General features: G+C 37.9%; 1 protein-coding gene across 1 annotated transcript; it reads right to left on the reverse strand.

The window, feature by feature from the left end:
• Nucleotides 1-14,564: 14,564 nt before the first annotated feature.
• Nucleotides 14,565-15,540, reverse strand: LOC133253451 (olfactory receptor 13C2-like). Its single transcript, XM_061427063.1, has one exon. It carries the CDS (start codon nt 15,538-15,540, stop codon nt 14,584-14,586), a length of 957 nt encoding a protein of 318 aa, XP_061283047.1. The 3' UTR covers nt 14,565-14,583.
• Between the last annotated feature and the right edge of the window lie 9,690 nt (nt 15,541-25,230).

Consider the following 25,230-nt stretch of genomic DNA (forward strand, 5'->3'; position numbering starts at 1 on the left):
AATACTTGAAGAGATAATTGTTGAAAACTTCCCTAAAATGGGGAAGGAAATAATCACCCAAGTCCAAGAAACCAGAGAGTCTCCTTTGCTTTTTGCGTCCCTTCTTTCACAGTTATTTGTAAGGCCTCCTCAGACAGCCATTTTGCTTTTTTGCATATCTTTTTCTTGGGGATGGTCTTGATTCCTGTCTCCTGTACAATGTCACAAACCTCCATCCATAGTTCATCAGGCACTCTGTCTATCAGATCTAGTCCCTTAAATTTATTTCTCACTTCCACTGTATAGTCGTAAGGGATTTGATTTAGGTAATACCTGAATGGTCTAGTGGCTTTCTCCATTTTCTTCAATTTCAGTCTGAATTTGGCAATAAGGAGTTCATGATCCAAGCCACAGTCAGCTCCTAGACAGCATATTGAAAAGCAGAGACATCACTTTGCCAAGAAAGGCCAGAGAGTCAAAGCTGTGGTTTTCCAGTAGTCACATACAGATGTGAAGTTGAACCATAAAAAAGGCTGAGCACCAAAGAACTGATGCTTTCAAATTGTGGTGCTGAAGAAGACTCTTGAGAGTTCCTTGGACAGAAAGGAGATCAAATCAGTCAATCCTAAAGGAAACCAACCCTGCCTATTCATTGGAAGGACTGATGCTGAAGCTGAAGCTCCAATACTATGGTCACCTGATGCAAAGAACCAACTCACTGGAAAAGACTCTGATGCTGGGAAATATTCAGAGCAGAAAGAGAAGAGGGTGGCAGAGAATGAGATGATTGGATGGCATCCTCAACTCAATGGACATGAGTTTGAGCAAACTCCTGGAGTTAGTAAAAAACAGGAAAGCCTGGTGGGCCACAGTCCATTGGGTTGCAAAGAGTCAGACGTGACTGAGCGACTGAACAACAGCAAAATATAGATGCAAATATTGTAAAAGTGTGTATATTTACATGTACATAGGTGCATATAAAAGCACACTTATTCCACACTTGTGACCGCTGAGAACACCTGGGAGCAGTGATATGTTAATAGCAATTGTAAATCTATTGCCAGACCTTGATTACTAAATTCAATTTTCCACTAAAATGGAACCAGTGCTGATTCTAAGAATGATAAATGAAAAAATGTTAACTTTGAAATCTATGTACATTGGGTATAGAATTCTATCTGTTCAGTTTAGTCAGTGCATGTCCGATCTTTGCAAGCCCATGGACTGCAGCACACCAGGTTTCCCTGTCCATTACCAACTCCCAGAGTCCACCCAAACCCATGTCCATTGAGTCAGGGATGCCTTCCAACCGTATCATCCTCTATTGTCCCCTTCTCCTCCTGCCTTCAATCTTTCCCAGCATCATGCTCTTTTCCAAGAAAAAGGTGCCAAATCAAGTTGCCAATGTATTGGAGTTTCAGCTACAGAATCAGTCCATCCAGTGAATATTCAGGACTGATCTCATTTAGGATTGACTGGTTGGTTCTCCCTGCTGTCCAAGGAACTCTCAAGAGTCTTCTCCAACACCACAGTTCAAAAGCATCAGTTCTTCAGTGCTCAGCTTTCCTTATGGTCCAACTTTCACATCCATACATGACTACAGGAAAATTCATAAGCTTTGACTAGACAGACCATTGTTGGGAAAGTAATGTTTCTGCTTTTTAATATGCTATCTAGATTGGTCATTGCTTTTCTTCCAAGGAGCAAATGTATTTGATTTCATGGCTACAGTCACCATCTGCAGTGATTCTGGAGCCCAAGAATGTAAAGTCTGTCACTGTTTCCATTGTTTCCCTATCTATTTGTCATGAAGTGAAGGGATTACCTGCCATGATTTTAGTTTTTTGAATGTTGAGTTTTAAGCCTGCCTTTCACTCTCTTCTTTCACTTTCATCAAGAGGTTCTTTAGCTCCTCTTCATTTTATGCCATAAGGGTGGTGTCACCTGCATATCTGAGGTTATTGATATTTCTCTTGGCAATCTTGATTCCAGCTTGTGCTTCCTCCAGCCAGCGTTTCTCATGATGTACTCTTCATTTAAGTTTAATAAGCAGGATGACAATATACAGCCTTGATGTATTCCTTTCCCAATTTGGAACCAGTCTGTAGTTCCATATCTGGTTCTAACTGTTCCTTCTTGACCTGCATACAGATTTTTCAGGAGGCAGGTAAGGTGGTCTGGTATTCCCAACTTGTTAAGAATTTTCTTCCATAGTTTGTTGTGATCCACACAGTCAAAGGCTTTGGCATAGTCAATAAAGCAGAAGTAGATAGTTTTTTTGTTTGTTTGTTTGTTTTTCTGGAATTTTCTTGCTTTTTCTATGACCCAACAGATTGTTGGCAATTTGATCTCTGGTTCCTCTACCTTTTCTAAATCCAACTTGATCATCTGGAAGTTCTCAGTTCATGGACTGTTGAGGCCTAGCTTGGCGAATTTTGAGTATTATTTTGCTAGCTTGTGAAATGAGTGCAGTTCTGTGGTATTTGAACATTCTTTGGCATTGCTTCTCTTTCTACAGGATTACAGAATATTATAGTGACTCTCTTTCTTTCAGTACTTTAATGTTGTGGTTTCTTCATTATCTCAGGCTTTCAGTGAGAACAAACTTCTCTCTTATGAACATAAGCTACCTCTTTTCTGATTTTTAAGCAGTTTGTTGCTGAACCTTGGTGTGGTTTTCTTTCTGTTTCTCATTATTTTGGCTACTGAGATTTTTTTTGTCTGTGTATTTATTGTTTTCATCAAGTTTAGAAAGTTTCTATCCATTATTTAAATATTATTTTTGTTTTGCATTTTGTATTTACTTAAAATACATTTTATTTCAATGCATTTTGTATTTACTACTCCTTTTTCTTTTCTGGACTCCAGTTATATGTATACCATATCACTTAAAGCTGTCTCACACAGTTAATGGTCTGTTCACGTTTTTTTCATTGTCTTTTCTCTTTGTTTTATTTTAAAAAGTGTAACTATTTCTCTGATTCCTTGTTCACTAGTCTTTCCTTCTGCATGGTCCAATTACTTTAATTCCACCCAAAGTATACTGGATAGATTCATATTAGATACACTTCATTACTAGGTCTTAGAATTTGTATTTTAAAAATATCTCTAAATATAATTTTATATTTATAAATATAAATAAATATATTTATTTATAAATATATATCTATAAATATAATTTTCTGTATCTCAAATGACATGATTTTTTCTCTACCTTCTTGACAATATTAAATACAGTCAGAATAACTTCTTAATGTCATGTCTAGTAATTCTATCAGTGTCCTGTTTGCCACTTTAAAAATCTACTTTCTTTCTTTTATGTTGTTTTATTAAAATATTATTAACAACTAAAAGATGTGTCCATTTAGGCTATACAAGGTGAATTTTATAGGTGTGCAATGTGTTGATTTTATTCTCAGCCTTGTGTGAGCTCTGAAAATCATTCCCTCCAGTTCTCCTAGATGATCCTTTCCCAGGTCCCGCTTAGTTTCTTCATACACCTTCACCGATCAGCACTCAGCTGAAAGCAGAGCGGTGTCCCTTTAGAGCTCTAGCTCTTTTTTCTGTAGCTTCCTCCTCTCTGGATTTGGACTTGAAAACTAGCTGCCTTGTTCTCCCTGGCCTCTCAATTCCATCCTCAAATCCTTTCCCGATGGGTTCCCTCTCCCTATCTTATTACCCGGAAATTCATCATTCAGGGAAGTAAGTTGGGAAAATTAAAGGGTTCACTTCATTTGTTCCTCATCTCTCAGGGATCACTGTCCTATGTTGTTTCATGTTCAATATCTTAAAATTTATTTTTCACATGTATTTCTGTTTTATTTTTATTGCTTCAGGTAGAAGGGCAAAACATGGTCCCTGTTTCTTCTTGGTCAGAAGAAGAAATCTAATCCTCCCCTCCTTTCTCTTTTCCCCATCAGAAAACAAATCCATTCAGTTCAGTCACTCAGTCGTGTCCAACTCTTTGCAACCCCATGGTCTGCAGCACACTGGGCTTCCCTGTCCAGTACCAACTCCCAGAGCTTGCTCAAACTCATGTCCATCAAGTTGGTGATGCCGACTTAATTAATGAAATATTAAACAAATATTTCAATATATTCTAGAATGGGTGGCAGTGGAGTAAAGCTGAGAAAGAAAGGTAAATAGAGAGAGACAAAGAGGAGAGAGATAGAGTGGAGAGAGACAGACAGCAAAGAGAGGAGGAAAGATTTGGGGCTATTTTATGCTAATATTCCTAAGAGCTGCCAGAGTGAAAGGACTAGACATGAAATAAAGTAACAGGTGTTGCTCAATCTAATTGAAATCACAATTAAATTCAAAGGAGCTGAATTTAGAATCTAGCCAGAATAAAGATCAAAAACTGACTATGTAGCCAAGAAATGGAAGCAACCTAAGTGTTCATTGACAGGTGAGTGGATAAAGAGGTGATGTACATACAGAAAGGAATATTACTCAGCTATTAAAAAGAATGGAATAACGACATGTGCAGCAACATGGATGGACATATAGATTGTCATACAGAGTAAAGTAAGTCAGACAGAGAAGGACAAATACTGTATGATATCACTTTTATTCAGAATCTAGAAGAATTGATGCTTTTGAACTGTGGTGTTGGAGAAGACTCTTGAGAGTCCCCTGGACTGCAAGGAGATCCAACCAGTCCATCCTAAAGGTGGTCAGTCCTGGGTGATCATTGGAGGTACTGATGTTGAAGCTGAAACTCCAATACTTTGGCCACCTGTTGCAGAGAGTTGACTCATTTGAAAAGACTCTCATGATGGGAAAGATTGAAGGTAGGCAGAGAAGGGAATGACGGAGGATGAAATCATTGGATGGCATCACAGACACAATGGACATGGGTTTGGGTGGACTCTGGGAGTTGGTGATGGACAGGAAGGCTTGGCGTGCTATGGGTCATGGGGTTGCAAAGAGTCAGACACAACTGAGCGACTGAATTGAACTGAAAAGTAGACATGAACTTATAAAATAGAAACAGACTTACTGGCTTAGAGAATGAACTTACTATTACCAAGGGAGAAGGAAGGAGGGGGAGGAATAGATAGGGGGTTTGTGATGGACATGTACACACTGCTGTATATGAAATGAATAACTAGCAAAGATACACTGTATAGCAAGGGAACTCTGCTCAGTATTACTAACAACTTATATGGGAGAAGAATTTGAAGATTAATAGATACATAAACATATTATTGAATCACTTTGCTGTAAACTTAAAACTAACACAACATTTTTTATCAATTACACTCTAAAATAAAATAAGTTGACTGACAGGTGGTCTTTCAGAAGTAGCAAGAAAGAATTTTATTATAAGTATAGTAAATAAGTTATCTGTATTTCATAGAAGAGAAAATCAAACTAGCATGTTTAAAAAATAGCCTAAGTTCACTCAGCTTGTGCAGACAAAAATCAAATTGGAATTCTATACTCCAAATCACAAGTGTTCTGTTCTTTTCCCTTTACTTCAACTCTGACCAAGTGTAGAAAAATGAAGCCAATCATTTTATAGATATCTGTCCCAAACTTCTGCATAGACCATATCATCCACACCTAGGGCTCAGTTGCCATCTCTGAGCAAAGGACTTTTTCATATACAGCTTGACTCCTGATTTCTCTCCTGGACTTCACTAATCTGTCTTCCCCTGGAAGTCTAATCATGAACACAGTCAACCAGTCATCCAACTTACATCATTACCTTTATGAAGTCATCATCCTTAAGCTTCTCCTCTTATTCAATCAATGCTTGCATTAGAGTTCTTTACTTATACTACTAGAATCATTGTTGATGACTATCCATACATGAAAGATCCTCAAATCCAATACTGTAACCATGAAATTCCCATATTCATCCTATCTTTTCACTGCCTCTATGTACACTGTCTCCATGGTCCTCTAACTCATTTGTCCCATTCTCAGTTGATCCTCTATACTGTCGAAAGACCAGTCTTTCTAAACCTAATATCTTAGCCTGATCACATCGCAAGAGTATGAGAAAACATTCACTGACCTGCTCTTTCTACGGAAAAAAGCCCAGTATGGTAAGATTTTTGACAAACAAGCTTCATCAAACCATTTTACCTTCATCTCTTAAACAAATGCTCATTAAAGTCCTGAGAGGATCTCTCTCTTCCCTTGCCTTTGATAATAAAAATTACTAGCAATTGGTTGCTGGTTTTTATTTTCTCATCTGATTGTCACAGCTTCATAATGTAGACATTGCAGTGTCCATCTTCCAAAGCACAGAGAGGTCACGTTCTTATATGGAAGAAACCATTAGCCTTGACTTCCAATTTCTTCTTTTTTGTATTTAAAAAGAAATAAATAATGGTAACACCATCCTAATATTAAATGTATTAAATATGTATTAAATGTATTAAAATAATGTATTAAAATAATCAACTATAAAATACTAGTCATAGGAAAAATTTGTCTTAAAACTCAATATCCAAAAACTAAAATTGGGCATTTGGTCCTGTCAATTCATGTCAAGTAGATGGAGAAACACTGGAAACTGACAGATTTTATTTTCTTGGGCTCCAAATCACAATGGATAGTGACTGAAGCCATGAAATTTAAAAGATTCTTGCTTCTTGGAAGAAAAGTTATGACAAATCTAGACAGTATATAAAAAAAGAGAAATTATTTTGCTGACCATGGTCCATATGATCAACGTTATGGGTTTTTTTTTTTTTTTTTCTCAGTAGTCATGTACAGGTGTAAGAGTTGGACAATAAAGAAGGGTAAGCATCAAAAATTTGATGCTTTCAAATTGTGATGCTGGAGAAGATTCTTGAGAGTCCCTTGGACTGCAAGGAGATCAAACCAGTCAACCCTAAAGGAAATTAATACTGAATATTCATTGGAAGAACTGATGCTGAAGCTGAAGCTCTAATAGTTTCACCACTAGATGTGAAAAGCCAGCTCACTGGAAAAACCCTAATGCTGGGAAAGATTGGGGGCAGGAGGAGAAGGGGACGTCAGAGGATGAGATGGTTGGATGGCATCACCAACTCAATGGACTAGTTTGAGCAAATTTCAGGATATAGTGGAGGACAGGGAAGCATGGTGTACTGCAGCCCATGGGGTCTCAAAAAGTAGGATATGACTTAGCAAGTGAACGACAAGTCATAGGCAATAAAATAATGAGCATCCACCATTATCTAGTATGTATACTATGGAAGTTTATTAAAATCAGGTGATTTTATAGCGATACCTATAGTGATACCTATACATTATAGGGATACCTATAATGGTATCAGAAGACTTAAGAGGTCTTCACAAAGTGAAGTTAAAATCATAGGATTAAAGATATCTGGTGAAGCCAGTTTCAGAAAAGTACTTACTGGAGATAATAAACCCAAGGCCAGATAACAGAAAATTTTTAAAGGAATGCAAACTTTACTTTAGAAAGGCTCCATATAGAAATAGAGTTTTAGGGGCTTGGTTAAGTTCTATTTCCTCATCCATAGATCAGAATCTCTCTGACCTTGTGAAGACAGTGAAAGTCTAATCTTTGAAGGAAGGCAGATGAGTGAATATGAAAAGTTGGAATTAATAACTATCTTAAGCCTCATTACTGGGTTAGCTTTTATTTATATATACTTCTGATACCTCCATTCTTTCACCTTTCTATTATTTCTCCAATAGTCATAAACCATTGCTTTCAAGTATTATTATCAGATAATTATTGATCAGTTCATTGACTCCAATCTAATGACCTGAGGTTGTTGCTCTTTGGACAAACTAGATAAATCTTTGTTATAATTTGCTAACATGTCCTAAAATTAATCCCAGTACATCTTCTGTCTCTTTCTTCTTTACCAATGGCCAGTCCTCAACTTGAGTCCAAGCCATTAAAAAAAATCTACAGATATCATTAATGATTCCATGACAAAAACCAAATATGTGTTGTATGTTTAGCTATCTGGTCCAGAGAGGGATTACAAATGCTATGAAAATTTCTAAGTATACATTTTAATTCTTTGTATATTGTGGTTTATATAATAAGATATTTCACATATTTCAATATTTTACACCCATTTAATAGGCTTTCATTATTGTAACATCTATAGCACAGATTTCATGTCCTTTTTTTTTTTTTTCTAAGTGCTAATGAGTTCATTTATACCATTGGATTTAAACCAGGTATCTGGAATAACAGGATTAAACAGAGTACTAATAGTTTTTGAATATTCATTGGAAGGGCTGATGCTGAAGCTGAAGCTCCAATACTTTGGCCACCTGATGCGAAGAGTAGACTCATTAGAAAAGACCCTGATGCTGGGAAAGATTGAAGGCAGGAGGAGGAGGGAATGACAGAGGATGAGGTGGTTGGATGGCATCACTAACTCAATGGACATGAGTTTGAGCAAGCTCAAGGGATAGTGAAGGGCTGGGGAGCCTGGTGTGCAGCAGTCCATGGGGTCACAAGAGTCAGACACTAGTGGGCAACTGAACAACAACAGCAACAACTAGTAGTTTCACTGAAACACCTTTTATCTTCTTGTGAATTTACTTAAAAAAAAAAAAAAAGATGTCAGCATCTGAAGACTAATAACATGCCACTAAAGTCTCTGGTATTTTTTTCTTGACTGGAACTCATCCACTCTACTCTAGTCAGGATATATTTCTGCAGATATTTTATATCTGTATTTAGATGTTCACATTACACACACATACATAAATGCATACAGAAACATATCCACACATTTAAAACACAGCCACACATTTAGAGAATATGTAATTATTTCTATTCCATTTAGTTATGTTAAAAAAGAGTTCATAGTAGTTTGCTAACACTGCCATAACAAAACATCAGGGACTGGGTGGCTTAAACAACAGAAATTTATCAGGTCATAGTTTTGGAAGCTAGCACCAAGATTAGGATGTTAACAGGTTTAAAGTCTTCTGAGGTCTCTGCTTGGCTTCTAGAGCGTCACCTTCTCACTATGTGCATTCAAATTTTCTTTTCTTATAATGACACAAATCAAGAGCCTACAATAACAGTCTTGTTTCAATTTAACCACCTTTTAAAAGGTCATATCTTCAAATATAGATGCACTCTGAGGTACTAGGTATGTGTGGGAGTAGGGGTGGGGGGCTAGGCCTTCAACATTAGAGTTTTGAGGGAACACAACTCAGCATTACACAGAGGCTAATAATAAACTAGCTAAAAATCTAGTAAAGTAATTACATTCACCTATTGTTGTTGTTATATCAGTTGTTGTTCAGTTGCTCAGTCGTGTTCAACTTTTGCGACCCCATGGACTGCAGCACAGGATTGAGTAATGCCATCCACTGAGTCAGTGTTGCCACCAACCATCTCATCCATTGTCATCCCCTTCTCCTTCTGCCTTCAATCTTTCCCCGCATCAGGGTCTTTCCTAATAAGTTGGCTCTTTGCATCGGGTGGCCAAAGTATTGGAGCTTCAGCCTCAGCATCAGTCCTTCCAATGAATATTCAGGATTAATTTCCTTTAGGATTGATTGGTTTGATCTCCTTGCAGTCCAAGGACTCTCAAGAGTCTTATCTAATACCATAGTTCAAAAGCATCAAGTCTTCAGTGCTCAGCCTTCTTTATATCCAACTCTTCACATCCATTTGTATATTACATGTACATAATTTTGAATACTTACCAATATGCTAATTTAATGTTTAAGTTATATTTACACTGAAGTAGCACCTCACACTGATCAGAATGGCTATCATCAATATGTCTACAAATAATAAATGCTGGAGAAGGTGTGGAGAAAAGTGAACTCTCCTACATTGTTTGTGAAGATGCAGATTGGTACAACCACAATGGAAACCAGTATGGAAGTTCTTTAAAAAACTAATAATAGAGTTGCCATAGAATACTGAAATCTACTCCTGGGCATATATACAGAGAAAATGCTAATTCAAAAAGATACATGCACCCCAATGTTCATAACAGCAATATTTAAAATAGGCAAGACATGGAAGCAACCTAAGTGTCCACGGACAGATGAATGAATAAAGAAGATGTGGAATACATATACAGTGTAATGTTACTCAAGTATAAAAAGGATAAAACAATGTCATTTGCAGCTTATTTATTTCTAGGCAATTATTGCTAGGCTGGACCTAGACTTAATTATACTAAGTCAAGTAAATTAGAGAAAGACAAATAGATGATACCATCAATTTGTGGAGTCTACAAAAAATGATAAAAATGAATTTATTTACAAAATAAACTCACAGATACAGAAAACAAGCTTATCGTTAACAAAAAAGAAAGGAGGATGATGGATAAATTAAGAATTTGAGACTAATTGATTGCTGCTGTTGTTTAGTTACTAAGTTGTGTCTGACTCTTTTGCAACCCCATAGACTATATAGCGCCCCCAGGCTCCTCTGTCTGTAGGATTTCCCTGGCAATAATACTGAAGTGAGTTGCCATTTCCTTTTCTAGGGGATCTTCTTGACCCAGTGATAAAAGCTGTGCCTCCTACGTTGTCAGGCATATTCTTCACCACTGAGCCACCAGAGAAGCCTGAGGTTAATAGATACCCAGTTAGCTGATACTACATACAAAACAGATAAATAACAAGGACTTACTATAAACATGGGGAAATATATTCAATATCTTATCATAACCTACTTTGGAAAAGAATCTGAAAAAGAATACACACACACACATAACTGAATTATTTTGTTATAGACTTGAAACAATATTAATCAATATATTTCAATTTTTAAAAATTTTAGAAAGAAATAAAAATATCACTAAGCCAACAAAAATAATTATATTTAGCCCTATCAGATCAGATCAGTCACTCAGTCGTGTCCAACTCTTTGAAACCCCATGAATCGCAGCACGCCAGGCCTCCCTGTCCATTGCCAACTCCTGGAGTTCACTCAGACTCACATCCATCGAGTCAGTGATGCCATCCAGCCACCTCATCCTCTGTCGTCCCCTTCTCCTCCTGCCCCCAATCCCTCCCAGCATCAGAGTCTTTTCCAATGAATCAACTCTTCGCATGAGGTAGGCAAAGTACTGGAGTTTCAGCTTCAGCATCATTCCTTCCAAAGAAATCCCAGAGCTGATCTCCTTCAGAATGAACTGGCCGGATCTCCTTGCAGTCCAAGGGACTCTCAAGAGTCTTCTCCAACACCACAGTGCAAAAGCATCAATTCTTGGGTGCTCAGCTTTCTTCATAGTCCAACTCTCACATCCATACATGACCACTGGAAAAACCATAGCCTTGACTAGATGGACCCTTTTGACAAAGTATGTCTCTGCTTTTCAATATGCTATCTAGGTTAGTTATAACTTTTGTTCCAAGGAGTAAGAATCCTTTAATATCATGCCTGCAGTCACCATCTGCAGTGATTTTGGAGCCCCCAAAAATAAAGTCTGACACTGATTCTTACATTGTCTCATATAGGCCCTACTGTTTAGTGTCCCATAAATTAGATGATCCTAACTAGGACACTTTTGACATGAAATGAGTAATAACTAATTACACTGTAGCAGCTGGTATTAATTAGATAAGTTCTGAGCAAATCATAATATATGGCCACCATTCCAAGGTTGTTTCCATTAGGGTCATCATGTTTCAAGACCACAGGATGTTTCACACACAAAATATTGGCATCATATTTCACTACCAGCACCCTAAAACAGTACAGTTTGTGCCATGGCTGATGGAAACTACTTTGGGTTACACCTGATCACTTCCAAGGACCAGATCTAAGTCCATGGAGTCAAGCTAGGAAAACAATCAATCTCTGACAATATCTTATACCCTTGGAACTCGGGGTGATAATACACTTAAGATATTTAATCTGAAGCACAGTGAATCCTATTAATATAATAGGAGACCAGGGAAAAGAAGAGAGTTAGATGATAAAAAATCTTCCTTATGGTGGAGGTTAGGAAGAAAGAGATGTCTAATTAAGGTTTTCTTGTTTCCTTTTCTGCACTGATATTTCCTTATTAGTTCAGTTCAGTCGCTCAGTCATGTCCGACTCTTTGCGACCCCATGAATCTCAGCACTCCAGGCCTCCCTGTCCATCACCACTCCCGGAGTTCACTCAAACTCATGTCCATCGAGTCAGTGATGCCATCCAGCCATCTCATCCTCTGTCATCCCCTTTTCCTCCTGCCCCCAATCCCTCCCAGCATCAGAGTCGTTTCCAGAGTCAACTCTTCCTCAAATTTTCACTTAGTAGAAAGAAGTCCAGAGCCAGCTATAGCTCAGGGAACAAAGGTAAAATAATCCACACATGGCATAAAACAAACTGGAAAAAGAACCACATCAACATTGATGACACTGAAGAACAGGCTCAAATGACTAGCAATGAAGCCTAGATAGTGATCAGGAATAAGAAATGATTAGCCACAACCAGAAGTTTCTAAAAACAACTATTCCCTCACACTTCTGTATTCTATCTCCCTCTGAATGGCACATTTTTCTGTCCTAATAAAGTCGAATAAAATTCAAAAATTGCTAGTCTCTGTCCCCAAAGAAAGACCAATCTTCCATATGGTGTTTCCACTTTCTGGGAGGGTGCATAATGACCAACATTGAATTCAACTATTGAGAAAACCTGAAAATCAGTGAAAAAACTGTGATCTCGTTTTTCAAAAAAAAATCTTTGCGGGCAGCTTCTCATTGACCATCATGATGAAAGAAGTAAATGTAAAAGAATAACACAAAAAATAATATATATATAAACTTTTCAGAAAAGAAACTCCCAGGAGTTCATTTTATTCCCTGTACAGTTTCAGAAAGCATACCATTCCAAGAGGAAGTCAGTTAGGTCTTTTTTTTCCCTTTTTTTAGTTATATGTAGGATCTGGGAGTGATTAACTATTGGTTATCTCACATTTCTTAAAGAACATTCTCAAAAAATTACTAATAGAGTTAAAACAATGTTTCAAGGAGATAGAGATAGAAATAAAAAGGACTCAAGAGAAATAGAGTCAATTTCTCTCTTTGTATTATGGTAGTCTGTATAATTGGAGAAGTCAATGGCACCCCACTCCAGTACTCTTGCCTAGAAAATCCCAAGGACGGAGGAGCCTGGTAGGCTGCAGTCCATGGGGTCGCTAAGAGTTGGACACGATTGAGCGACTTCACTTTGACTTTTCACTTTCACGCATTGGAGGAGGAAATGGTAACCCACTCCAGTGTTCTCGCCTGGAGAATCCCATGGACAGAGGAGCCTGGTGGGCTGCCATCTATGTGGTCACACAGAGTCGGACATGACTGAAGCGACTTAGCAGCAACAGCAGCAGCAGTCTGTATAATGTTCCTCACTGCCTCATTTTTGAAATATAAGGGGAGACATGTATGCCTTCCTTATAGTGAAAATAAATACAAGATTAAAAAACAATTAAAGGATAAGATAGAAAAATAAGAATGTTTTAAAATCTAAATAAAAATGAACAATTAAGTATTATGGGATTTTTGTTAGCATTAGAAAGCTAAAGCAATCAAAGAGAAATAAAACCAAGTAATTTAGTACCTCAAAGTTTTCTTTAATTCTAAAATAAACATAATCAAAACTAAATAAAATTTAAAATTCAGAGGCTAATATGATAGCAGTTACAGAGAAAAGAGATGTAATATTAAAATAAACATTAAAGTCTAATATGAAAATCTGAAGTGTGCAACTCAGATCAAGAAGAAATATGGACTTCCTTTATGGTCCAATGGGTGGGAATCTGACTTGCAGCAAAAGGGACATGGGTTCAATCTCTGGTTGGGGAACTAAAATCCCACATACCTGGGACAACCAAGCCCAGTAAGCCTGAGTGCTACAACTATTGAGACCGTGAGCTCTGCAGTCCACATGCCATAACTAGAAAGTTCATGTTCTGCAATATCCCACATGCTGCAACTAAGATCCAACAGAGCCAAATAAATAAATATTTTAAATAAAAGGAAGAAATAAAATGACAAAGGTGCTCCTTTTACAGATTGAAGGTTACAAACAGAGGAAAGAAATATAAACCCCAGATAAAAATCAAATGTATAAACCATCTAAAAGATAGATTCACATTTCTTAATAACAGATTCCTTTTGGATTGGCAATACATTAAATATTTCATGGATAGAGAGCCAATGGAACAGAGAAAAAGATATAGCTCTATTTTTATCAGTGGGTAATTTGACTCAGAAGTTATTTATATTTACAGCTTTAAATATCAGGTATTTGGTTGTAAGACCAAAACAGTTGGATCCCATGTATCAGAAGGTATATATATTAAAAAAAAAAAAAAACAACACTGCCAAAGCAGATAATGTTGAAAGTAGAAAAGAATAATTTAATGCCTCCTAGTTGGATATGAGGGGCTTCTCAGGTGGCTCAGTGGTAAAGAATCCGTCTGCCAATGCAGGAGATGAGGGTTTGATCTCTGGATCAGGAAGATCCCTTGGAGAAGAAAATGGCAACCCATTCATATTCTTGCCTAGGAAATCCTATAGACAGAGGAGCATGGTGGGCTACAGTCCACTGGGTTGCAAAAAAGTTGGAGAAGACTCAGCGACTAACCAACAAAATTGATTAACTGATTTCTACATTGTGATGACAAAAGTTACCTGTCCCTTTTCCATTTACTTGTTAAAAATTTTTCTTCTCAGTAAATATTTTACTGCTTCCTTCACATCCTTGTTCCTGAGACTGTAGATTAAAGGATTAATCATAGGAGTCATCACGCCATAGAACACAGATACAAGTTTGTCAGTAGCATCCATGTCATCTGAATTAAGTGTCTCTTTAGACTTGGGCTTCATGTACATGAAGAGAATGGTTCCATAGAATATTATCACCACAGTCAAGTGGGCTGAGCAGGTAGAGAAGACTTTGCTTCTCCCCTCAGAAGAGCGAATTCTGAGGATGCTGATAATAATTAACGTGTAAGAGATAATGATTAACAATAATGGTGTCATTGTGAATAAGGTTGTGGCCACAAGCATGATGAACTCGTTACCTGAGATATCAGCACAGGCCAATTTCATGACAGCCAGAATTTCACAGGTGAAGTGATTGATGACATTATTCCTGCAGAAGGGCAATTGTACTACACACCCAGTTTGTACTGCAGAGTTGACAATTCCTATGATCCAGGAGCCAGCTGCCATGGGCACATAGGAACCCTTGCTCATGATGACAGAATATCTCAGAGGGTTGCAAATAGCCACATACCGGTCAAAGGCCATCATGCCCAGGAGCACACACTCTGTTGTTCCCATGGCCAAGCCAAGGAACATCTGCACAGCACAGCCAGAGAAGGAGATGGTCTTTTTTTCTGAAAGGAAGCTCACGAGCACGGGGGGAATGGAGACAGTGGTGTAGCAGATGTCCAGGAAGGAGAGGTTCCCCAGGAAGAAGTACATAGGGGAGTGAAGGTGGGAGTCTAAGATGCTAATGAGAATAAGGGTGCCATTTCCCAGAAGGATGACCACATACATTATTAAGACAAACACATAAAAGAGTAACTCGAGCCTTGGATAACCAGAAAGCCCCTTCAGAAAAAATTCCACCAGAATGGTTTGGTTTTCCCATTCCATCGTACGGTTTCTTTTTCACCTGTAATACATTAGAATATGTTAAGATAAAATATGTATTCTACTATGGTTATATTCAACTATGTACCAATGTAGAAGTACCATATACTCATAGGAAGAAAAGAAAATATAAAAAGGAATAGATCGAAGAAAGAAGAAAAGAAATAAAGTGGACCAAATAGAATACAGAGGGGGAAGGGAAGAGAAAAGAATGTATTTCAAGCTACAAGCAATATGCCATGTAATTTATTGAATCTCATCAAGGTTCTGGGATAGAGGTATCATCATCCACATTTTACAATAAATAAATCAAAGCAAAAATATTAAGTAAACTTAATTAAATGTAAATTCAGAGTTGAGGTAAGATTCAAACCCAAGTCTTTCTTGCTGAAGCCTGAGCTTTTGGTCATGTTTGTTACCACAAGTTAACTAGAGTTTAAAATAAATTCGAGTATTGCATTATGTGTAACTGAAAAATAAACTATTTTTATTGGCTACAAACCACCACTTAAGAAGGAAAGGGCAACTCACTCCAATGTTCTTGCCTGGAAAATCGCATGGACAGAAGAGCCTGGTGGGCTACAGTCCATGGAGTCACAAAGAGTTGGACATACCTTAGTGACTAAACAACAACAAAGCCCCACACAATAGATTAATGATCTTGTCACTTTTCCATGTTACACTGCTATGATTATTATCTGACTTGTCCATTAGCATGAAAAATTCATTAAGGCAGGGACTTTTTCTTGTTTACTTCTACAATACCAATACCTACAATATAACAGACACAGAGATAAGAGGTTCAGAAATATTTGTTGAATAAATGAATACAGCCAAGGACCAAATGACTAATATTTCTTACTCTACTAATTATTTTATTTGTACATTACCTCATTTAGTCTGAGAAGCAACCCTATTAGGCAATTATTCCTATTATTAGCATTGTCATTTTCATTATAAAAAAGGAAGAAAATAAGTAATTTGCTTAAGGTCAAGGTCAAGGTCATAGCTAAATAAGTGGTTGAGCCAGAACTTGAATCCAAGCCATATGGCTGTGGAGTTCAAACTTAATTGTTCATTTGCAGAGAACTTGACTCACAGTCTAGAATATCTTGTAATCTAATAGACAAGACTAGTATTTCAAAAGAAATATCAGACCTAAATAGGTTTAATATGGTGATTTGAGAGCACTTTAATTCTTTATATTTTGAAGGGAAATTATTCATTCTGTGACAAAAATATATCTATTAGTGTATAATTCTTCATGATTCTGTAGTCTTCCTTTATGAGTAGTTCTATCTACTTTTTCACTGCTATTTTTAATTGATTTTTCTTTTCATGAGTTTCACAAGAGGTCTTCCCATATTACAAGTTTTCTCCAAAAAAAAAAAAATTATAATGTTTTTGGAGAGATTTGTCCTTTCAATTTTGTTTCACTAATGTATGTTTTTGTGTTTGTAAATTTCTTTAGGCTTATTTGGCATTTTATAATTTCATGAAATAAGAAAAAATATTTCTTAATATTTTATCTTTATCCTCTTCCTAGTTCTGAGTCATTTAAAACTTTTTTAAACTTTTAAAAACATTTTAAAACTTTGTTTTACTATAGACTTAGATTTTGCTATAAAAGGTTCTTGTTAATGGTTTCCAGATAATTTTTTTCTCCTTCTGTCTTTAATCCAAATGTTATCTAGATATGTATATCTAGTGATCAGATATTTTTATTCCATTTTATTATATCTAATTCATTTTTTATGATAAAAAATGTGACCTGTATATCTAAAGTTATATATTTTTGGTTCTATTTATTTGATCCATGTTGCAAATGTCAACAAAAAATATGAATTCTCTTTGGGTGAGATATATATATATATATATATATATATATACACACACACACACATACATACATACATATATCTATATAAAAGAAAGTGAAAGTGAAGTCGCTCAGTCTTGTCTGACTCTCTGCAACCCTGTGGACTGTAGTCCACCAGGCTTCTCCGTCCATGGTATTTTACAGGCAAGAATACTGGAGTGGGTTGCCATTTCCTTCTCCAGGAGATCTTCCCGACCCAAGTATTGAACCCAGGGACACCGCATTGTAGGCAGGCGCTTTATTGTCTGAGCCACCAGGGAAGTCCCATATATGTTGAAAGGAATGTTTAAGAAACTTAGTGACCAAATTCCTAAAGAACTTCTGCTCAGAGAAATAATATCGCTCACTGTGACTTATTCTCTAGGTAGCACTGCACTGATGTCTTACAGGGACGAGCCATGGTTTCATTTCTAATGACCTTGCCTTCTAAAGGTAGGGAGACAGGCATTCTTATACATTCTCAGTGAACACATAAATTGGTGCATCCTCTGTGGAGGACAAATTGGCAGTGTTAAACAGAATCATAAAGGCATGCGTATAACCTTTGACTACAGAATTTACCACTAGGTAATTACCACACAATTATGCCTGTGCATATGTAAAGTAATTTATTTAAAAACTGATTCATTAAAGTACCATTTGTAATAGCAGATGTGGAAGTAAATTAAATTGCTATGAGAAGGGGACATAGAAATAATGAAATACCGGTCTGCTGTTAAAAAGTTTAAGAGACTTTTTGTGCATTGATATGGAAAGATTGTCAAGAACTATTAAGTGGAAAACTAATATCAGAACTGACTTCCCGGTGGCTCAGTGCTCGTCGACAAGAACCCCTGGAGAAAGAAATGGCACCCCACTCCAATATTCTTGCCTGGGAAATCCCAAGGACAGAGGAGCCTGGTGGGCTATGGTCCACGGAGTTGCCGAAGAGTCCCGTATTCTTGCCTGGAGAATCCCAGGGACGGGGGAGCCTGGCGGGCTGCCGTCTATGGGGTCGCACAGAATCAGACACGACCGAAGCGACTTAGCAGCAGCAGCAGCAGCAGGACATGGTTCGGAGGAGGCGATGGCAACCCACTCCAGTACTCTTGCCTGGAAAATCCCGTGGAAGGAGGAGCCTGGTAGGCTGCAGTCCATGGGGTCGCAAAGAGTCGGGCACGACTGAGCGACTTCACTTTCACTTTTCACTTTCATGCATTGGAGAAGGAAATGGCAACCCACTCCAGTGTTCTTGCCTGGAGAATCCCAGGGATGGGGGAGCCTGGTGGGCTGCCGTCTATGGGGTCGCACAGAGTCGGACAGGACTGAAGCGACTTAGCAGCAGCAGCAGCAGGACGTGGTTTAATTACTAGACAGACATAGGAATGTTCAGAACAGTATATAAGGCACAGTAACATTTGTGTATAAATATTTTAAATATATGTGTGTGTTAGTAGCTCAGTTGTGTCTGACTCTTTGCGACCCCATGGATTGGAGCCTGCCAGACTCCTCTGTCCATGGGATTTTCCAGACAAGAATACTGGAGTGGGTTGCCATTCTCTTCTCCAGGGGACCTTCTCCACCCAGGGATTGAACCCAGGTCTCCTGCACTACAGGGAGACTCTTTACCGTCTGAGTCACTATATGTGTCTGTACACACAAACACACACGTGCACACACACACATACCAACATTTTTTTGCTCCTATGTAGAATACCTATAGAAAAATAAACAGGAATAGCTTGGTATCTCTAGGAAAGGAAATGAATAGTTCATTAACAGAAATGGAAAGGAGGCTGTTTACTGTATGTTGTTCAGTACCTTTTAAACATTTTGATCCTTGTGACTATAATACCTACCATAAAATAAATTACATTTAAGCTAAAGAGTTCTTGTCTTTGAGATGTATAACCTTTCTCCTTTCACTTTTCTGATGACACACTACATCAAACCATCCATTGCCATGGGACACAACTACATACAGTTAAAAACTGTTCTTATTCAGTATCACACCTTAAATGGGAATTGCTAAAGACTAACAAGTCCTTTAAATATAGTCATAGTTTAATATTCAAGATATTTCCAGTAGTATCATTAGGATTTTCAGGCCCATATGGATCTCCTGTCCTTCCATCAAACTGAAAGCTATCCTCTGATCTGGTTTAGAATCTATACTTCTACCCCAGTCATTTCCTTTCCATTAAATGTGCCACTATCTTTAGGAGCTAGTAAGACTCCTGGAACAAAATTACAGCTGAAAAATGTTAGCTATTATTCTTGTTTCATCCACAAGTCCAAAGAGCCGTCCCTCTTCAGAATTCTTTGTTCACCTCTCTTTAAAAGGTACTTTGCTCTGAATCTCAGGTCTACCTTCCCAATTTCTGGACATAATTAGTCACCTCAGAATCACTCCAAACTCAACTTCATTTCTCCATTCTAAACTCATCTCCTATCCCCAGCTTTTAACATTTTGTAGCTTTTTATAAAATTTGCATTTTGTTAGAATTTTTCAGATTTTCTACGTTACTGTGTAAACTACTTGAGACCCCAAAGGGCAGTAGATACACGTGAAGTTCATTTAATAATGGAGGTTATACCTACACCTATAAAAATCATCTCTACAAAAACCTTTGTTCCATGAGCTGCCTCCATGCTACATGATATTCTACCAAACATATTACATGATATTTTTAGGAACACAGGCCTTGGAGGTAGGCTTAGTTTAAATGGTATCTCTGCCCCTTACTAAGCAGGGTGGCCTGGGCATATTTCTGATCATCACCTTCCCCAGCTGTAGCAAGAAGATAAAGACAGCACCTGTACCATATATTTGTTGATAAGATTAAATGAGATAGTATATATTATACGATTACCACAGTAATGGTTTCCACTATTAGTAGTTTCCTTTATGCCACTCTATCATGGTTCTTCCTTTTGTTAGAGTCTTTTTACATCTTTGAACCAGTCATTGTCTTTTCCATGGCCAGGTATATACAGCCGAAAAGTTTAATCACGTCACACACAGTGTTCTGGCAAAGGGTATTATGTTCATCTTACCATAAAATCCTAATACACTTTATCACAGTATATAACACTCCAGTCCTTTATCACACATCCTTTGGATGTCAACAAATTGAGTGGCAAATAGGAAAAATCACTCATAAGGTTCAATTCACTCCATTAAAAATAGGATTTTAGGGAAGCATTAGTATGTTCCTTCTGTTAAAAACATGGCTGATTTTTTTTTTTTTTTTTACTGAGACTGTGTTAACATTTTTAGCAAGCCTATAACATAAAAAAATAAATAGAAAATTCACTCATTTTTACAGTTATAACCTAATAAGAGAAAAACAAATATTAAAAATAGTCACCAAGAGTGTATGCAAACACACTAGTATAATGCTCAGTCAGGTCTCTTTCTGGCTATTCACTGCTTCGGTAAATCATCTATTTCACATACGATGTTTCTTTAACCAAATTGGTCATAGTTTTCCACTTCACATGTTTTCTCTGCACAAAGAGTCCCTAGCACAGTATCTGGCATGTAGTTCATCTTGCTCTCAGTTGATTGAGCCAAAGGAATCAGAGTTGCTGCTAGGGGACCAGGAAAGACTTCTTTGTTATGAATTTCATGCTACAGAACACAGAGTTCCCTCTCTACTGTGTGAGAGAGTGAGTGAATTGGCTCAGTTGTGTCCGACTCTATGCGACCCCATAGATGGCAGCCCATCAGGCTCCCCGTCCCTGGGATTCTCCAGGCAAGAACACTGGAGTGGGTTGCCATGTCCTTCTCCAATGCATGAAAGTGAAAAGTTAAAGTGAAGTCGCTCAGTCAACTCTTAGCAACCCCATGGACTGCAGCCTACCAGGCTCCTCCATCTATGGGATTTTCCAGGCAAGAGTACTGGAGTGGGGCGCCATTGCCTTCTCTACTGTGTAGTGAGCCTTAATTAGCTAAAAATTATAACAGAGTGTTCAAATACTGTGTGCTACTCTAAAAAGCTACACACTGACACAAAGGAATTCATAACTACTGGGCAAATTCCATTCTGTTCCTTACTCAAAGCCTTTGCATGTTAAACTGCTCTTGTGATCTCAAAAGTCTTTATTTTTCACTACTACCTCTCAATGACTAGACACTTAAATTCCATTTCCAATATTTAGTCTCTCTTCAGTGAGAAAAGCATCTGAATTTCAAACTTGACACATTTAACCCATCAGTCTAACTTTTGCTTGTAGTTGATAAGATTTGGTTCTTGTCTTTACAATAACTTACCTTCAAACCAGGTTCTGACCCTCTTTCTAGGTTGGACAACAAAAGATATTTTTATCTTTCTTTTTCACATGTAGCCAGTTTTCATGATTCCTCATTTCATGAACCTCTAAAGAGGCAGCTACTGATGAGTAATCATTTTGCCATGGAAATTCACTCATTTGTTGACATCTATAGAAGTATGCAGGTTGCAGGTATGATAATTAGGATAAATTCCTCTAGTTCAAATAAAGAATTGTTAGATTCCTCTAGTTCAAAATAGAAAGAAAATTAATATTTAGTAATAAATTTTAGGAATAGGACAACTTGCCCCTGAAGCCCAGGCTGAAATACGACCCCATTGTGGAGACCCACAAATACCTAAAGAACATGCTTCAGGCTTTGGGACACAATTTAAATGTTCTAAAGGATGTTTCTAAACCTCTGTGCAAAATTTTCAATTGCTTCATAGATGAAATATGTAAAAACTTATGAGACTCCAGAAATAAAGCCCTGAAGACCTAATTACAGGAAGCATATTACTCTGCTTCACACAGAATCAGGAGGAGTCTTGTGCAATGTTATCAAAGTTTCCCCAGTTGAATTCTCTCTCTGTCTCTCTCTCTCTGTCTCCGTCTATCTCTCCCCTGGCTCTCTCTTACACACATACTCAAATTAACACACAAACACACCTACACCATATTTGAAGTATAAATGGTTATTACAGTACACAATTTCTTTATACATTTTTTAGAAACTATAGATTGTATAGGCATTCATTTTATATATTTAGCTTATTTAAATGCTGACTTTTTGAATAAACATATTGTAAATTTCTAAAACTGAGACATCCTGTAAAAGAAAAAATTTTTTTAATTAAAGAAAGAAAAAAAGGAAGGAAGCGAAAGTAAGGCAAGGAAAGAAAGTATATCCTTAGGCAATAAACACACAGAGATGTAAAGAACAAAGATGAAAATAAATTGAGACTTCTGGTTCAAGATGGCAGAATAGAAGGATGTGCACTTATCTCCTCCTGAGAGAACACCAACATTAAACTAGTTGTTCAACAACCATCAAAAGAGGACTCTGGAACCCACCAAAAAAGATACACCACATCCAAAGACAAGAAGAAGCTGCACAAAGACAAAGCTGCAACGAGATGGTAGCAGCATGATAAAATCAAATCCCATACTGCCAGGCGGGTGACCCACAAACTGGAGAACAATAATACCCAATAAGTTCTCCTACTGTTGTGTAAGTTCTGAAACCCACGTCAGGCTTCCCCTCCTGAGGATCCAACAAAGGGACTGGGAATGAGGTCGAAATTGCTAGGTAGTCAGGGTAGGACTCTGAGACCTTGGTCCTGTTTTCAATAAACATCTCGCCCCATTAACCTAAAACTATACCTTTTGTCCGGAATTCCTGAAATGTGTCCTTTGTCTGATAAATTACCATCGACTCAGATCCAGGAAAGATCAGTAATTAACATCTGTTCCAAAAGCTTGAGGGAAAAACAACTGGTGATCCATTCATCTTTAGCCCTTACATCTGGTCTACTTTTAAACGGCCAGGGGGCACGATAAAGGGTGGCAACTTAATCTAAGGATCAATATAAACCATTCAGTTCAGTTGCTCAGTAGTGACTCTTTGCCACATCATGGACTGCAGTATGCCAGGCTTCCTTGTCCATCACCAACTCCTGGAGCTTGCTCAAACTCCACTGAGTTGGTGATGCCATCCAACGATCCCATTCTCTGTCATCCCCTTCTCCTAATGCTTTCAATCTTTCCTAGCATCAGGGTATTTTCCAATGAGTCAGTTCTTCGCATCAGGTGGCCAAAGTATTGGAGCTTCAGCTTCAGCATCCATCCTTCCAATGGATATTCAGGACTAATTTCCTTTAAGATAGATTGGTTTGATCTTCTTGCTATCCAAGGGCCATAAAGATGTTAAGTTAAAATGTGATCTTTAAACTGATTGGTTAGAAATGACATATTTTAAGGACAGGAGACAACCAAAAATGCACAGATCAGTGCAGGTAAGTCCTGTCTTTCTGGGGGACTATTTACCCCCTCTCAGTGTTTATGCTGTCTATGCAAGGAGATCAAGCCACAGTCAATCCTAAAGCAAATCAGTCATGAATATTCATTGGAGGGACTGAGGCTGAAGCTGAAACTCCAACACTTTGACCACCTGATGTAAAGAACTGATTCCTTGGAAAAGACCCTGATGCTGGGAAAGATTGAGGGCAGGAGGAGAAGGGGATGGCAAAGGATGAGATGGTTGGATGGCATCACTGACTCAAAGGACATGAGTTTGAACAAGTTCCAAGAGTTGGTGATGGACAGGGAAGCCCAACATGCTGCATTCTATGGGGTTGCAAAGAGTTGGACATGACTGAGCAACTGAACTGAACTGACTAAGTGTCTGTGCTGAGAGCTTTGTACTTTATTCTCTTTTAAAATAAATCCTATTCACTTGCATGCAACTGTGAGTGTTTGCATGTTCTATTCGTGAAGTTCAGCTCCAGAAATAAGAACTCACATTCCCATCTCAGGAATCTCCAGGGAATCTGGCCTTGAAGTTGGCCTTAGGCCAAATAACTAACAGGGAGGGAATGCAATGCCACTCATCAGCAAATAATTGGATTAAAGTTTTACTGAGTAAGGCCCTGCTCAACAGGGCAAGACCCAGTTTTTCCCATTGCCAGTCCCTCCCATTAGGAAACTTACACTTACCTAATGCTGCAACAAAAAATGATGACTTGGTGTGCTATTGAGGTATGCTGTTGCTGCTGCTGCTGCTGCTAAGTCACTTCAGTCGTGTCTGACTCTGTGTGACCCCATAGACAGCAGCCCACCAGGCTCCCCCATCCCTGGGATTCTCCAGGCAAGAACACTGGAGTGGGTTGCCATTTCCTTCTCCAATTCATGAAAGTGAAAAGTGAAAGTGAAGTCTCTCAGTCCTGTCTGACTCTTCTCGACCCCATGGACTGCAGCCTACCAGGCTCCTCCGTCCATGGGATTTTCCAGGCAAGAATACTGGAGTGGGGTGCCATCGCCTTCTCCGCTCATACTAACTGACCAGTAATCAAATATAACAACGTTAACTGTCTTTTATGGAGTGCCTATTAAATACCAAGAAATGTTAAGTACTATATCATATACCAACACTACAAGGTAGGTATAATACTCATTTGCAAATTAAATATCTTCCCCAAGATCACCAACCGCCAAGTCAGGAAATTGGAATTCAGAGTATCCAATTCTAAAGCCATCTCTTTTTATAACTGCAAGGTAAGCTGTGTATCTTAAATCACCAGTGTAATTAGATTAGTAAACACCATTATTGATAACTACTATGCATTCATAACTACATTAAATTCTTCATATGTATTGCCTCATTCATTCTCAGAACAATATTAGGTATTTTTAAGTTCCTCATTTTACAGACACGGAAACCAAGGCTTAGAGAATTTCAGTGACCTCACTGAGGTCATAGAGGTAGTGCTTGACAAAACTGGGCTAACTTCAGAATCTAATGTTCTCAACCATCTCACTCTTGTGCCTCCAAAATGACAGAA

The sequence above is a fragment of the Bos javanicus genome, chromosome 8, assembly GCF_032452875.1.
Source record: "Bos javanicus breed banteng chromosome 8, ARS-OSU_banteng_1.0, whole genome shotgun sequence".
In the NCBI taxonomy this organism is placed as follows: domain Eukaryota; kingdom Metazoa; phylum Chordata; class Mammalia; order Artiodactyla; family Bovidae; genus Bos; species Bos javanicus.